General features: G+C 39.9%; 1 protein-coding gene across 2 annotated transcripts in view; it reads left to right on the forward strand.

The window, feature by feature from the left end:
• Window positions 1-14,504, forward strand: part of LOC127371312 (filamin-B) — a 69,982-nt gene that overhangs the window by 33,683 nt on the left and 21,795 nt on the right. For both annotated transcript variants that reach the window (XM_051414042.1, XM_051414043.1), the window contains exons 6-16: window positions 326-444; window positions 698-772; window positions 1,208-1,370; window positions 2,470-2,670; window positions 2,868-3,005; window positions 3,412-3,538; window positions 5,076-5,212; window positions 6,140-6,333; window positions 7,247-7,360; window positions 7,927-8,070; window positions 13,555-13,678. In XM_051414042.1, coding sequence (XP_051270002.1) covers window positions 326-444; window positions 698-772; window positions 1,208-1,370; window positions 2,470-2,670; window positions 2,868-3,005; window positions 3,412-3,538; window positions 5,076-5,212; window positions 6,140-6,333; window positions 7,247-7,360; window positions 7,927-8,070; window positions 13,555-13,678 — 1,536 coding nt within the window. The remainder of the gene's footprint in view (window positions 1-325; window positions 445-697; window positions 773-1,207; window positions 1,371-2,469; window positions 2,671-2,867; window positions 3,006-3,411; window positions 3,539-5,075; window positions 5,213-6,139; window positions 6,334-7,246; window positions 7,361-7,926; window positions 8,071-13,554; window positions 13,679-14,504) is intronic.

The following is a 14,504-nucleotide window of genomic DNA, read 5'->3' on the forward strand; positions in this document are numbered from 1 at the left end:
GAAACAATGAAACAGTTATCAAAATACATTTTCTCAATGTTTGATGTCTGGACGGTTTGATCAAAAACATGTTGCCAAAGCACCTGCTTTCTTTGTTTTATATCAAATTAAACTGAATATTTTTTGTGTTCTAGACTGACGAAACAAGACATTTAAACATATTTTTCACTATTTTTGGACATTTTAGACTAAACAGTGACTCAGTTAATCCAGAAAATGATAAGTAGATTAATCAATAATAAAAATAAGTGGGACATATTAAATTAGAACAAAGAACGAGGGGTAATTCTGTGTATTAAAGAATGTCTGTGTTGATCTTCTGTAGGTATCGAACCGACGGGGAACAGGGTGATGCGTCCTGCTGTGTTCACAGTGGACACGTTCAGTGCAGGTCAGGGTCAGGTCACCGTCTACCTGGATCATCCTGATGGCACCAGAGAGGAGGTACGCACTAAATCCTCCTCTTCCTCTTCCTCATCATCCACTTTTCTGTCTTCATCAGAGACTGCAGCCGCCTGTTTAATGACCTGCTGTGAATATACGTTTCTGTATGAAATTAGACGAACTGTGGTCTCTACCAGGCACATAACGTGTGTGTGTGTGTCTGTCTGTGTCTGTCTGTGTCTGTCTGTGTCTGTCTGTGTCTGTCTGTGTCTGTCTGTGTCTGTCTGTGTCTGTCTGTGTCTGTGTTGAACAGCTGAAGCCGGAGCCTAATGAGGGCAAGAAGACGTTCAGTGTCACCTACATTCCTCAAGTCATGGGACCTCACAAGGTAAGCTTCATTTTGAAACAATCTGTTGTTTACAGTGTCTGGGAAGGTAAATTTAATATGAATTTTCAGATACAGTAAGAGAAGCCTTATTAAGTATTTTTCCTTCGAAACTTTAAGATCTGTTACTATACTCTTGTCTTCTTAATTTGATATGCTTTTGAGATTGAATATGATTTGATAGAAAAAGAAATTCAGGTAATGGTAAAGTAATTAATCCAAGCATTCAAAGCCTTCATTTAATCACAGTTAAGCATGTATAGAGTTTAAAGTATTCACATCACATCACAGTTACTAAACCCATCACTTTTTTAAAAACAAATATTCTGTGAAGGGAAGTTGTGGGTTTATTATTTAGTGTAGTATTAGTGAGAGGAAGACCAGGTGGAAAAATATATTTGATGTGTCTGAATAATTGTTTTATTTTTTGTTTCCTAGGTGACGGTGTTGTTTGCAGGCCAGCCAATTCCCAAAAGTCCATTTGAGGTGAACGTGGACAAGGCGCTGGGCGACGCCTCCAAGGTCACGGTCAAAGGGCCGGGAGTCGAACCTGTGGGCAACATCGCCAACAAACCCACCTACTTCGACATCTACACTGCAGGTCAGAGGACTCTCAGACACACAAACGACCTCCGAGGACGTTTCTCACACACACACACACACACACACACACAGAAACACAGATATGTTTATAGGTATTACTCAGTGCTGAGAATGGATGTGATGTCTCAATCACAAACTGTAGATTATAGCGTTGTTGTGTAAAACTGCCTCAAAACACCCACGCACATTGTTTTCTATGTAATCACACACACATTGCAGACATGTTGTCAGCTGGTCAGGATCAGTGTTGGGAAAGTTATTAAAGTATTTATTAATTTCAGCAACATTAATTTGTTACATTACTCAGCCCAGCTTTATCCAAGTTGCTGTTAAACAGCTCTAAAGCCTCCAAAATTATTTACTGACCACCATCAACAGCTTTAAAGGGATAGTTCACCCCCAGAATCAAAAATACATACTTTTAATCTTTTTTTGGCAGAAGAGTAAAGATCTTGTAGTCTGCATTCTCTCTGATATAATTGAACTCAGCTTGTGATGTTCAAAGAAAAACACATTTAAAAAAACTCAACAGCAATGTCTCTCAGAAATCATGAGCCTGTTACTCAAGAAAATCCACAGACTGAGCCGTTTCATCTAGAGCCTTTTTTCTTTCTACGCATCTTAAATGTTTTTAATCTGGCTTTTACTTTGGAGTAATGTCAGTTTTTAGGTTTTTATTGTATTAATTTTTTTGCCTAGCACATTTTTATTCATGGTTGTTCGTATTGTTTTTATGCGTAATGATTTGCTATGTGAAGCACTTTGGGCTCCATGGTTGTATGAAAGCTGCTATATAACTAAAGTATGATAGAGTATCACTGTGCAGAAGGAGGCGTGCATCTGCTCATGGAACGAGAGGCTTGTGCTTGTGACTGCGCAGGCATCCTGCTCAGCTGAGCTATAATGTTAGCTAGCTTAACCTGCATCACTGAGATAGCTACAGTTGAGCTGAGTAGTTGGCGGGTGTAGTTCACTAGAAAAAGAATTCAAAAAACTAATTTGATGTGTTTTGACTTAGTTTACATTTTCAAAAAGTCTTTAAACTTTGTCCCCATAAACAGAGACTGAAGTTAAAGAAGTTTTTCTCGTCTCTGTAGGAGCCGGTACAGGAGACGTGACGGCCATGATCAGAGACCCTCAGGGCCGCCAGAACATTGTGGAGGCGATGATGGAAGATAAGGGCGACAGCATGTATCGATGCACGTACCGGCCCACCCAGGCCGGCCCGCACACAGTTACCGTCACCTTCGGAGGGGTGGGGATCCCCAGGAGCCCCTTCAGTGTGGACGTGGGGCCTGGTGAGTCGTTGTTCAAATGGTCTCATAAACCCCACTTGAACACACCGTAAAACATCTCATCACCCCTGTGTGTGTGTGTGTGTGTGTGTGTGTGTGTGTGTGTGTGTGTGTGTGTGTGTGTGTGTGTGTGTGTGTGTGTGTGTGTGTGTGTGTGTGTGTGTGTGTGTGTGTGTTTGTTTTCTCTCCGGTTTGTCCAGCTTGCACGCCGGGGGCGTGCAGGGCGACGGGCCGCGGCCTCCAGCCGTCGGGGCTGAGGGTGAAACAGGTCGGGGACTTCAAGGTGGACACCAAAAACGCCGGCAGTGGGGACCTGAAGGTGCTCGTCAAAGGACCGAGTGAGTACAGTTCACACTGTAGAGACGTTATAGAGCGACACAGCATGTTGGTTTGTTCCTGAAGTGCGTTTTTCTTAATGGTATCATTTGTCATGTGAGGAGGGGTCACCCAGCCGCGAGGTTATTGTGATTGTCCAGAAGGTGATGGGGAGAACTGGTGGGTAAAATGGTTGGTGGTGAAAAACAAAAACACGAAGGAAAAGCTATCTTTATATCGCTGTGTCATTGAATATACATGTTTCCAGTAAAAAATACTTTAAACCTTTAGCCTTTATAACGAAGGTAATCTGTTCAAGAAGCTTGTTCAGGCAAATACGAATATTTTCCAAAATGTCAGAATGTTCTTTTAACTCATTTAACTTCTGATTACTTTGTTTGATCCGTGTGTGTCTGTGTCTGTGTTCAGAGGGTATCGAGGAGCCGGTGAAGCAGATCTCCAGTCAGGACGGCGTGTTCTCCTACGAGTATTATCCCAACAGTCCTGGCAAATACACAGTCTCCATCACCTGGGGGGGTCAGCACATCCCAAAGAGGTGAGCTGAACTGTGTGTGTAGCTGAAGTGTGTGTGTGTGTGTGTGTGTGTGTGTGTGTGTGTGTGTGTGTGTGTGTGTGTGTGTTACCTCAGCACATTACCTCATCTGATCTGAATGGTTTGAATGCGCAGGGAAATGCAGACCTTTTTTCTGGGCCTCATGTTCTCTTTGTCGCCTCTCTGTAGAGCAGATTGAGTGTTTTGTTGTACTCATATTCATTTTGTTGTTAGTGTTCGTAATAGTATTATTATTAGTATTAGTACAGGGACTTACTCAAATTTCTGAGCCACTGGCCAGATGGGAAGGGAAGCAAACTATGATAAGACACACTGATGAGTTGCCAGACTTGGAGAAACAAGATATGGATCAAAAGTCTTACATGTAACGGACATATCTGCAAATATTATATAATACATAATTAAATAAAACAAAATACAATACAGAACAACTGTGTCGACCGTTCCTGGATGTGGTTCAGCCATAATCCAGACCAGAATCATGTACAGGCATCCTCACGGATCATACTGGGTCAGAAAGTTCCCACAATGAAGAAGCAGTCTTCAGATCTTTGGGGGGTTTTGAGAAGTTGCCCTTGAGCAGGTTTCTGTTTAATTTCATCCAGCGCTGACGGTTATCTCACCGGTTAACACGCAGAAAACACTTTGTTACTCTTACTGTTTTACCTCTGAGAGAGACTGAGAGGGAAAGAGAAAGAAATTCCTTAAAGAGTAACTTAATACCGGGCTGAAGAGCATTGTTTTCTCTCCTCTAATCACACCCAGCATCGCTCATAGGTGTGGTCATAAATCTTACAGTGATGTCACAGTACACCTCTGCATCACTGCTGCAAGGTGAGGAGAACGTTTTCACGGGGTGTTAAGTTACTCTTTAAACTTCTTTACTCTTTCTGTAAGGAAATGTAAACTATCATGATATTTTCTCAAATGTTTTTATGCAAAGATACTCCTTATTTTCAACGTACAAAGTAAGTCAGTGTTTGAGTAACACTGATAATTATAAATGTATTATAAATATTGATATTGTTAGTAGTAGTAGTAGGAGGAGGGTGTGTGTGTGTGTGTGTGTGTGTGTGTGTGTGTGTGTGTGTGTGTGTGTGTGTGTGTGTGTGTGTGTGTGTGTGTGTGTGTGTGTGTGTGTGTGTGTGTGTGTGTGTGTGTGTGTGTGTGTGTGTGTAATGAAGACAGTAAATCCCAACAGACAGTTTTATTTGGCGTGAAGCTGGTTTCCATCTGACACATGTGAAGAGCACATACACACACACACACACTTACAGCTAGTAACTGCTGAAGATTGGATTACAGCTCTGTGAGGCACTGACGTTGTTGATTCGTGTGTGTGTGTGTTGTCAGCCTCACGGGTGATCTCATGCTGTGTGCCGTCACTTACGCCCCCTCCACACACACACACGCACACACTTACACACACATACTGTTTTCATACATGCTACATTTCCACAGTGGATTGTGTGATTTTAGTCATTCTGACAGATCTGCTTTCTCTCCCGCTCTTTTTCAGTCCATTCGAAGTGACGGTTGGTCGGGAGGCGGGGCCTCAGCAGATCAGGGCCTGGGGTCCTGGCTTGGAGGGAGGCATTGTGGGTAAACCTGCCGCCTTTGTAGTGGAGTCCATCGGCACCGATGTCGGTGTGCTGGGTGAGTCTCAGATGTCACTTTGTTTCATACCAGGTTTATTTTTGGTTTTTATCAGGTTGCTTTTTGTCGTTCGCTCAATGTTTATATTCACGCTGGACTCTGTGTTCACAGTAGGGCTGTACCTGACTCAGAGGTTTGTCAGTGGAATTGGCTTAAAGATCAGTTCTGCGCCACAATAAACTCCTATATCAACAGGTACTGAGGTGGAAACGTGGCTCTCGCGTTTTAATGTCATGAATACATGAGACCTCCGCATTGACAGAGATAGTAAAAGTGCTCAAAGTTCAGTAATAAAATCCCTCGCACCACGGAGCACCTCTCCTGCCGGGCTGCAGATCTGTGAGATGTAGAGTCAGTCACACTGGACAGCAGTAGAGGAGGTTGGACCACCCTCTGGTTCAGAGGATTAGAGGACTTCACAGACAGTCATCACCCGAGCAGCTGCTGCCCCGCTGTCTGGCGTCACGCTGCCCTCTGTTAACTATCACTCTTCTCCACTTCCATCATAGTTAATTTTGTGGTTTGTGGTCATTTTGAGACTTGGTTTGGATAGTCTACTTCCCGCCATGCAGCTGAAAAACAAAAGTGCAGAGATTTCACTGTTAAAAATGCGAGTTGACTCTGTCTTCTCGACTGATTATTTAAATCATTGACTTTTCGAGTTCACGGTGCTCTCTGATAAGTACATATTATTGGCATTGTTTTTACCATCAGTGTGTTTCATCATGGTTAGTTGTCAATGTTAATTACGCTGTCACGAAAAACTGCCTCCCTCTTTTGCCAATAAAGAAATAAAATGTTTGATACGGGACTCTAAAGGATCCTGATTAGATTTAAGAATTTGAAACTGGAATCAGATTAAATCAAATGCTGTGAAACACAAACCAAACTTTATATCCACTCTAATCTGACCTGCTGTGTCTTCAGGTTTTGCCATTGAGGGACCTTCCCAGGCTAAAATCGAGTGTGAGGACCAGAACGACGGGTCGTGTGATGTCCGTTACTGGCCCACGGAGCCCGGAGAATACGCCATCCACGTGACCTGTGATGAGGAGGACATCGAGCACAGCCCCTTCATGGCCCACATCGTCCCCGACAACAACGCCAGTGACCCAGCTAAGGTCAGTTACGGTGTCTGGCAGTCGGCTGCGATTGTGACACCAAACTTGGGTTCAGGCATGTAGTGGATAACGTGTTCAGTTATAAGATTTGAGATGGTTACATTTCTAAGGCCTAGAGTTTAAAATATAAACTCTAGAGTCCTTTTATAAAGTTTTATTAGCTACTTAAATACTGAAGGTCCTGATTAAAAAATATGTCCAAAATGTGGGAAAGACAAAGACATTCATAAAGCTACTACTCACAAAAGATAAAAACATTTATAAAAGTACAACTCTCGATACACTTTCCACATCATCACATTAATTTATTCTGTAAAAAACAGCAGCAAAGTCTGGAACACTCTGTATCCTCGTCTACAGGATCTTACTTTAATTTATTACCATGACAGCATTTGGGACAAAGGATTAGCCGTCGGTAATCTGTCTGCCTGAAGGCAAAAGTTCAAATTCCCTGTACAGTGGGGGAGAATTGTTGTTTCACTTCTTAAGAGTTCGTCATACAGAAAACTTAGCTGTTTCTGTGGCTTTCCTGCAGTTTTAGAGGCCGTGTTTTACTATTTTTTGCAGCTTATTCCACCTCTCAATCTACAGATTACCCTTGGATGCACTCCCATCTTCTTCGTTTTCTTTTCTCATCTTTCTTATCTTTATTTATATTTTGAAAGTTTATTTTTCTGTGTGATTTTTGTGTGATTTGTATATTATATTTTATTTTATGCACCAATTGCACCAGGACACATTCCTTGTAGGCGTAAAAACCTACTTGGCAATAAACATAATTCTGATTCTGAATCTGATATAAACTTAACTGGGAGACCCCTGCAGAGATCACTTTCACAGTGAAGGCGGCTGCTTTATTTTAGCCGTTAAAATATACCCAGATCAATAATAATTACTGGTTTTGTGGTTCCAGGTCGAGGCTTTCGGGCCGGGGCTTGAGAAGACCGGCTGCCTGCTCAACCAACCTGCTGAGTTCACTGTCAGCGCGAAGGATGCTGGGAAAGGACCTTTGAAGATCACTGCTCAGGTAAGACCCAGAAATCCTCTCATGCTCGATTAATACAGACACACCAACAGTTCGGTGTTGCTCACATCCTTTTTGTTTTGTTTTGTTTTGTTTTTTAGACATCCACAGTCAAAGCAAATGTTACAGATACTAATAAATATCTGTTTCCAGTTAAGTGTTACCAAATGTTGTATCTGAAGTGCCTTTTTATGGCTCACAGTATATTTCTTCTGGCTTTATGGTTCTTGGTTCGATCTGGTGGAAAAGGGCTCAAGGTAATTTAGTTTACAACGATATAAAACCGGGAAAAGCACCAAGTCCTTGCATTCAAGAAGCTGGAACCAGAGAATATTTTGCATTTTTTTGGCATTGCAAGATTAATCGGCTATAAAAATTGTTAATTTGATTCATTCTTGTATTTCTGCCAATGCCATTTAACGTTTTCTTTGCTTGTTTTGTTTCCCCCCAACATAACTGCAACCTCCAAACAAACATTTGTATACAGCTAAGTTTGGACTTTTGTTTCTATTTCAGGAAGCTCAGACCAATGTCCTAACTTTATTCCTGTCTGTCTGTCTGTCTGTCAGAACGCAGAGGGACTTCCTGTGGAGGTGAAGGTGAGGAGTAAAGGTGAAGGGCTGTACTCCTGCTCCTACACGCCTGCCTCCCCTGTCAAACACACCGTGTCCGTCGCCTGGGGAGGAGTCAGCATCCCCAACAGCCCCTTCAGGGTAAGCAGCCAATTACAGCCCCCTGTAACAACAGGAAGCGATATCCCGCCCAAATCCCAGGATCCAGTTGAGGTAGAGAGTGCTAAAGTCGTCCAATCAGATCCATTAATTAAGGCAGAAAGAATCACAGTTGTCCAATCAGAGCCGATTGTTAGAGAGGAAAATCTTAAGACGGTGCAATCCAAATATACCGGAGTGAGCAGTAAAAAAAAGAAGCCTTTGATTATCATCACTACATATACTGAGGAGAGGTACAACAGAGATAAATGACAGTAAATTTATATTTTACATAAAACATACAGGGATTTAAAAAAAAAAAAAAAACGGTACGTGAAATCTTTGCTGTTGAGAAAAAAACCCTAAAATGTTAAATACCTTAAAAGAAAATGACTTCCACTAAACAGCCGAGTCTCCATCATGGACACAGTAAAATGTCCCATTTTTAATGAGCTTGTTCAGAGTTGGATGAAAAGCTCGACATCAATCACAAGTCGGTGTGTTATGTGAGCTGGAGTCAACTTAGCATAAAGACTGGAAAGACACACCTACCAATGTCTCACTAATTAACACGTTGTATCTTGTTTACTTAATCTGTACACAGAAAAAGTTGCAATTTGTGGTTTAAGGTGGAGTTAGGTGCTGGTCCTATTTCTTTTGTTGTCACCACCAAGTGTATCTGGTATCTCGCAGTATAGCCGGAGTCAGTGCACAGAGGTACGGATGGATACGCTGTTGTTCACCAGCATAGGACTTTCTCTAAGACAACAATCCGCCGTTTTACGTTTCTGTTGGTTTATTGATTAAACAAACGAGATACAGTCCGTTAATTAGTGAGCTTTAGTTTGTAGGTGAGTTTTTAACTTGGGGGAAAAAAACAAGTTGGCTTACAGTTTTTATCCTAATGCTAGGCTAACCACGCCCTGACTCTGATCCATACTTAACACACTGATTTTAGATTAACATTGATGTTTAATCTCTTTTTGGAAAAAAAGCAAGAAGCATCTAATCAAAAATGTTGATGCATTTTTAAAAATAAAAACTAACTAAACAACAAGCTAATTGACCAAAAACAGGCTAACTAATTAGCTTCTACCAGATATTACCTTGTTTGCTAATCAGATGTGTAATAATGATACTATAGTTAGCTAGCTGAGAGGTTTATACGACCTAAAAAAAAAGTGTTTGACTATACTTTGTTGAGATTTTGTTGCATCCAATATGACCATCGCAGAGGGAGTGGTGTGTGTCGTGTGGCATGAAGCCTTTAGTTTGACTGAACCCTGGTTGGTTGGTCCAACACCAAAGTGGCTCGACATCTAAATGTTAGTTTGTGTTTTTACCTCAATCTCTGAGCTGTAAACGTGACTTGAATTTTGTCAGACATTTTCTGATATGAGATTGACATTAACATTCAATTAACAGCATGCAAATGTTTTGTTGAAGACTGCCTATCACTAATGTTCACTATATGATCAAACATGCAATTGCAACTTATATGTTTAACAAACCTCTTTGTATTTTGATTCATTTTTACATTTTATATGTTTTGTTTATTCACCATACTCAGTAACCACACTGTAACCTCCGTCCATGCACTGTAACAACCTTTGGTTTGTGTTTCACATCCTCACCTTGAACCTAACTTTAAACTTTAAAAACTTCAATGTTTTTATGTAGACTAAACTGAAGATGGTTTGACCACAATATGCACTAACCAGTCATTTCTGCGCTGTAACCACTGTCCATGCACTGTAACTCACTTTGCTTTTTGTATTTTTTAACACTTTTTTTGGTGGGCTACACTAGAACTTCACTAATCTGAACCTTTCTGTGAAGAGCTTTTGTAATTTAGGTCGACTAAATCCTATCTGCTGTTGGCTTTAATATCGACTATCTGCTGATATTGAGTCTGATCTGATACTTCTGTTTACTTAAATGTCAATTAAATATATATCTGACTCACTGAAATAACAACTATAGCTACTTAATCTGACTCATTTTTCACAAGCTACCAAATACTGGTCCTGGTTAAAAAATATCATTATTTTAAGCTTTTATTATTGATCTGATACGCATGAAAGATTAACTGGGAGAATAAGACTCCTGAAACTAACGGGATATGAACGGCTAGAGAGACTATGCATCACTCTATTGGACATGTCGGAACCACAGAAAGACTCGTCCACTTGTGATTGAACAGCTGTGTAACAGAGTGGAGTATCTTCCCTGACAGAAGATCTTTGGCTGACTACAGCCACCGGCTTGCAAAAAGCGCTCTAAACAGATAGACAAGTTAGGAATCGTTATATTTTCGTTACCTTAGAATGAATCGCTTTTATCTACAGAGGCACGTATCTTTTGAAATTTTTACAGAGCCGATTCAGTGAGTAGTCAGAGCGCTTAAAATTTAATTTCCCAGTTACGATCGGTCAGATTTGGTAGTTTTTCTCCCAACTAATACGATTATTATGCTGGTGAGAAGTCTGTGAGGGATCACATCCTTGTCGCTGCACTAGCAACTCACACTGGGTGAGAGGGATTTGTGGGAGTACCATAAACCTGCCAAGTGTTACACCCTCCAGGTGAAGCTGGTGAAATCGGGCGTATCTACAGTGATTTATGTTTAACGAGAGGTTCAGACGAGTGAAGCTCTGCTGTTTTCTTCACAGAACGTGATTTATATTTTAAAAGTAAAAGTGTCACTGTTAAATGAAAACCTTTACTCCTTGATTTTGACCAGTGAAACTGAAATTTAAGAAACCCTTTTTTTGGGGAAGGGGAACCAACCTTTACCCTATTTTAAATTTTTTTTTTTTAAAAATTTTTTTTCAACTCAGGTCAAGTGGTAAAACCCGTATATTAGAACAGTAAGAATGAAATGGTTTTCATTTGACATTTGAGATATGCACTAATCTTATTTGCACTGTAACCTTTAATTTTGTATTTTCCAATCACAGTTTGAGAGATTTATTTGCTTTGCAGTTTCTGGTGTTAGCGTTCTTACTTTGTTTATCAGCTGTCCTCCTTTCTTCTTGTTATAAGGCGTTTATAGTTTCACCCACAGGGCAAATAAGTCACATGAGAAACTTCCAATGGGCCTTAGATATGTCTGGATATGTGTCTGTGTGCTGTACAGGAATTTATGACAACGCCAGCAGGCTTCAGGGGGTTGGCAAAGACAACGGACGTACAAAGTCCAAAAGTTAGATTGATGAACAAGACAAGTTGATGCAGTTTTTAGAGACTTTGCTTAGTGGAAATTTAGTTGTATAATATTTGTACAAAACTTTTCAGGTAATTCAAAATACAAAAACAATATTCTGCAACTTAAAGTGTTAAAGTCTCTCTTCTGGCTCTGACTGGTCACAAGTATTTGTACTGGTCCACAAATCATTTCAACTGGTTCAGGGAAGTTTGTACTTATTCCAGGTATAGAGCTGATGGTGATTTAGCAGGCTTGTTGTGAGCTGCAGCAGCCTGCAGGCTGCCTGGCACCGACTGCACCTTTCTCCAACTTTAATGTTGATACAGAAGATAAATAGAAAGTAAACAGTCACACCCAGCTTTCAGCACTGCTGGGAACACAGCAGTGACACCTTTTCATTAACAATTGGAAGGTAAAGAAATCAGTGTGCAAGAGAGATTCATGGTGGTAACCTGACTTGACCGTAGCTGTCAGTAATATTCACATGTAAACAACATGTAACTGCAGTTGCACTTGTATTGATAACAGAATTCTTACCTTTGATTTAATGTTAGTGCTCTACTTGATAGCAAGAAGCATTAAAATTAACCGACAGTTTTGGTTGTAAGAAAAACCATCCAAGCAATTCTCCCTGATGTAAAATGTTTCACGGAGAATTTAAATATTTTAAATATTCTTTGCAGGCAAACAGGCTCAGTCGCACCAGAATTTAATTACAGTGAAATTTTAGGATAAAATCAATTAACCCCAGAGAAGGAACAAAGTGTGCGCAAGAAAAGGTCTGCACACTGATGGGATTCTTTTTTATAATGCCTTAAAAATATAATATGTATTTGAAATCAATCAGTGTGCAGACTCGTTCTCCTTTGTGCCACAAAATCAGTTAACTGTAGTGGAATTGCCACAGTTACTAGATTGACTCATTGAGGTAAAGTTAATCTACCCAGAGGTTGTTGTTTTTTTTTTTTTTTAAGTTTAATTTTTGGTGAATTTTCACTGTTAACCTCAATATAATCACATTCTGCAGTCAGTTGTGAGACAGCGATCGATGGTACAACAACAAAGACCAGCAGGTCACTAATCTTCAATAAGCACATCCACGGATGTTTGAATCCTGCTAGCAATGATAGTTAAGTGAGATTAAGGATTAAACTTTGGGGGTCCTCATCGATCTTTTTTTTTTTTTTAACATTAAAACCTGGAAGACAGCTGATGAACAAATGTTTTGTGAATCTGAGTGAATCTGTAACAAATGTGTTGACTGAAACTCACTTCAATTATCAGTTGTACTAAAATATAAAGTCATTTATTTTCACTTTAATCAAAGTTAGATTGGCTTCAAAATAAATTCTGATTTCATTAAATGTTTTACTGTGTTGTTTGGTTCATTTGCATGACCTTGTTTTTATTTTTGAGTGAGGGTTACTTATTAGTTTTTGAATGCGTATTTCACACATTTCGTACTGTTTCAGTTAAATGTTATATTTTACTACACAGGACCACCCAAAATAAAGATTTTATAATCCTTTATATAAAACAATATAATAGAAAAAAAGAACAAATTTTGAAACATTTAGCTGATTCCTGCAGAATTTGTCAGTACTAAGAGTCCCTGGTTTTAAACCTGCTGTAAAACATGTCTTGGCATAAAAATAAAGCACATTCTTTTACAATTGATAAAATATTGGTGATGTTTTTAGAATTTCTGATGTGATCTGTATTCATAGTTTAATAGCTTATTCTCTTTGTTGGAGTAGAAATTAAAGAGAAATCCTATTTCTTTAAATACATATCTAGTGATTAAAGTTACGATATACACATTATTAAAATGTTACTTACTTTTTTAATTGTACAATGTTAAATTTAGTATGTTTAATAAGTTTAAGTACCACAAGCCTGGAACCACTTTCTGACGCAATATTTATAATTTGCCTCTGGGCTCCTGTCCAAATATAGGTCCCCTGAATCAAATTTTAAAAAATTAAATAAAGTTGCCGACTTTTTCAAATGTGACCATTCTTACCTAAACTACAATAAAATGTCAGGTCTGTATTAATGAAGTTCAGTGAAATTAAGCCATATGAGATAACATATTTCAAAATGTGTTTCAAATATATAAAGACTGAAAAGAAGTGGCTCCAGGATAGAGCCCTGTGGCACTCCATATTTAATGATAAGAATACTAAAACCTGGTTAACTGCTGTGCTATATTAAACAGTGTGAAAATGTCCTTAAATAACTATTTTAAAGAAAATAAGTGATGTCATTTCCTGTTGTAGGTGAACGTGGGTAAAGGCAGCCACCCCAACATGGTGAAGGTGTTTGGTCCTGGAGTGGAAAGAACTGGACTGAAGGCCAATGAGCCCACGCACTTCACCGTGGATTGCTCAGGAGCAGGAGACGGTAAGAAACAGACACACACACACACACGCACAGTAATAATTAAGACAGGAAATCCCCACAGACAGTTTTATTTGGTGTGACCGCAGTTTCCAGCTGTGTCAGAACAAAGAGTCTACACACAGACAAACATTTACCTTTGTCTGTGAATGATTCTCTCTCTCACTCACACTCACACTCACACTCACACTCACACACACACACACACACACACACACACACACACACACACACACACACACACACACACACACACACACACACTCCTCCCTGGTATGTCCTGGCGATGATCTCAAGGCAGAAACATCCTGACAGGAAATTCATCACTCTGACCTTCCTGAGAAGAGCAACACACACACACACACACACACACACACACACACACACACACACACACACACACACGATCACTCTCTTTATCATCTACCTGCACAAACCAAAAGAACAACTTACCTTTTTAGCTTTCACATTCTCCCTTCACATATTGAAGAAAAGCATTCAAACCTGGACACATGTTAATGCCTACGTATTGCATTTATCAATAACAAGAACCAAAGTAAACATATCTGAATACTTCTTCGACCACTTATTGTTCCTCAATGAAGTATTCAGAGTGACCTGTAGGAGAGATCTGATATTGTGTCACCTCAACAGAGAGTGGAGTTTTTTGAGATTGTCAAGGGTTGGAGAATCTGACTTGTTTGTCTGTTCTCTCACATGGTTTTCCCGCTTCGTTCCTTTCGTACTTTGAATTCCTCTGTCTGTGATTGACGGCTCAGTTCTGCTGCAGGGGACTCGGATTGTGCCGCAATGTTGGTTCACTGTTTAC

The sequence above is a fragment of the Dicentrarchus labrax genome, unplaced genomic scaffold (genome assembly GCF_905237075.1).
Source record: "Dicentrarchus labrax unplaced genomic scaffold, dlabrax2021, whole genome shotgun sequence".
Lineage (NCBI taxonomy): Eukaryota > Metazoa > Chordata > Actinopteri > Moronidae > Dicentrarchus > Dicentrarchus labrax.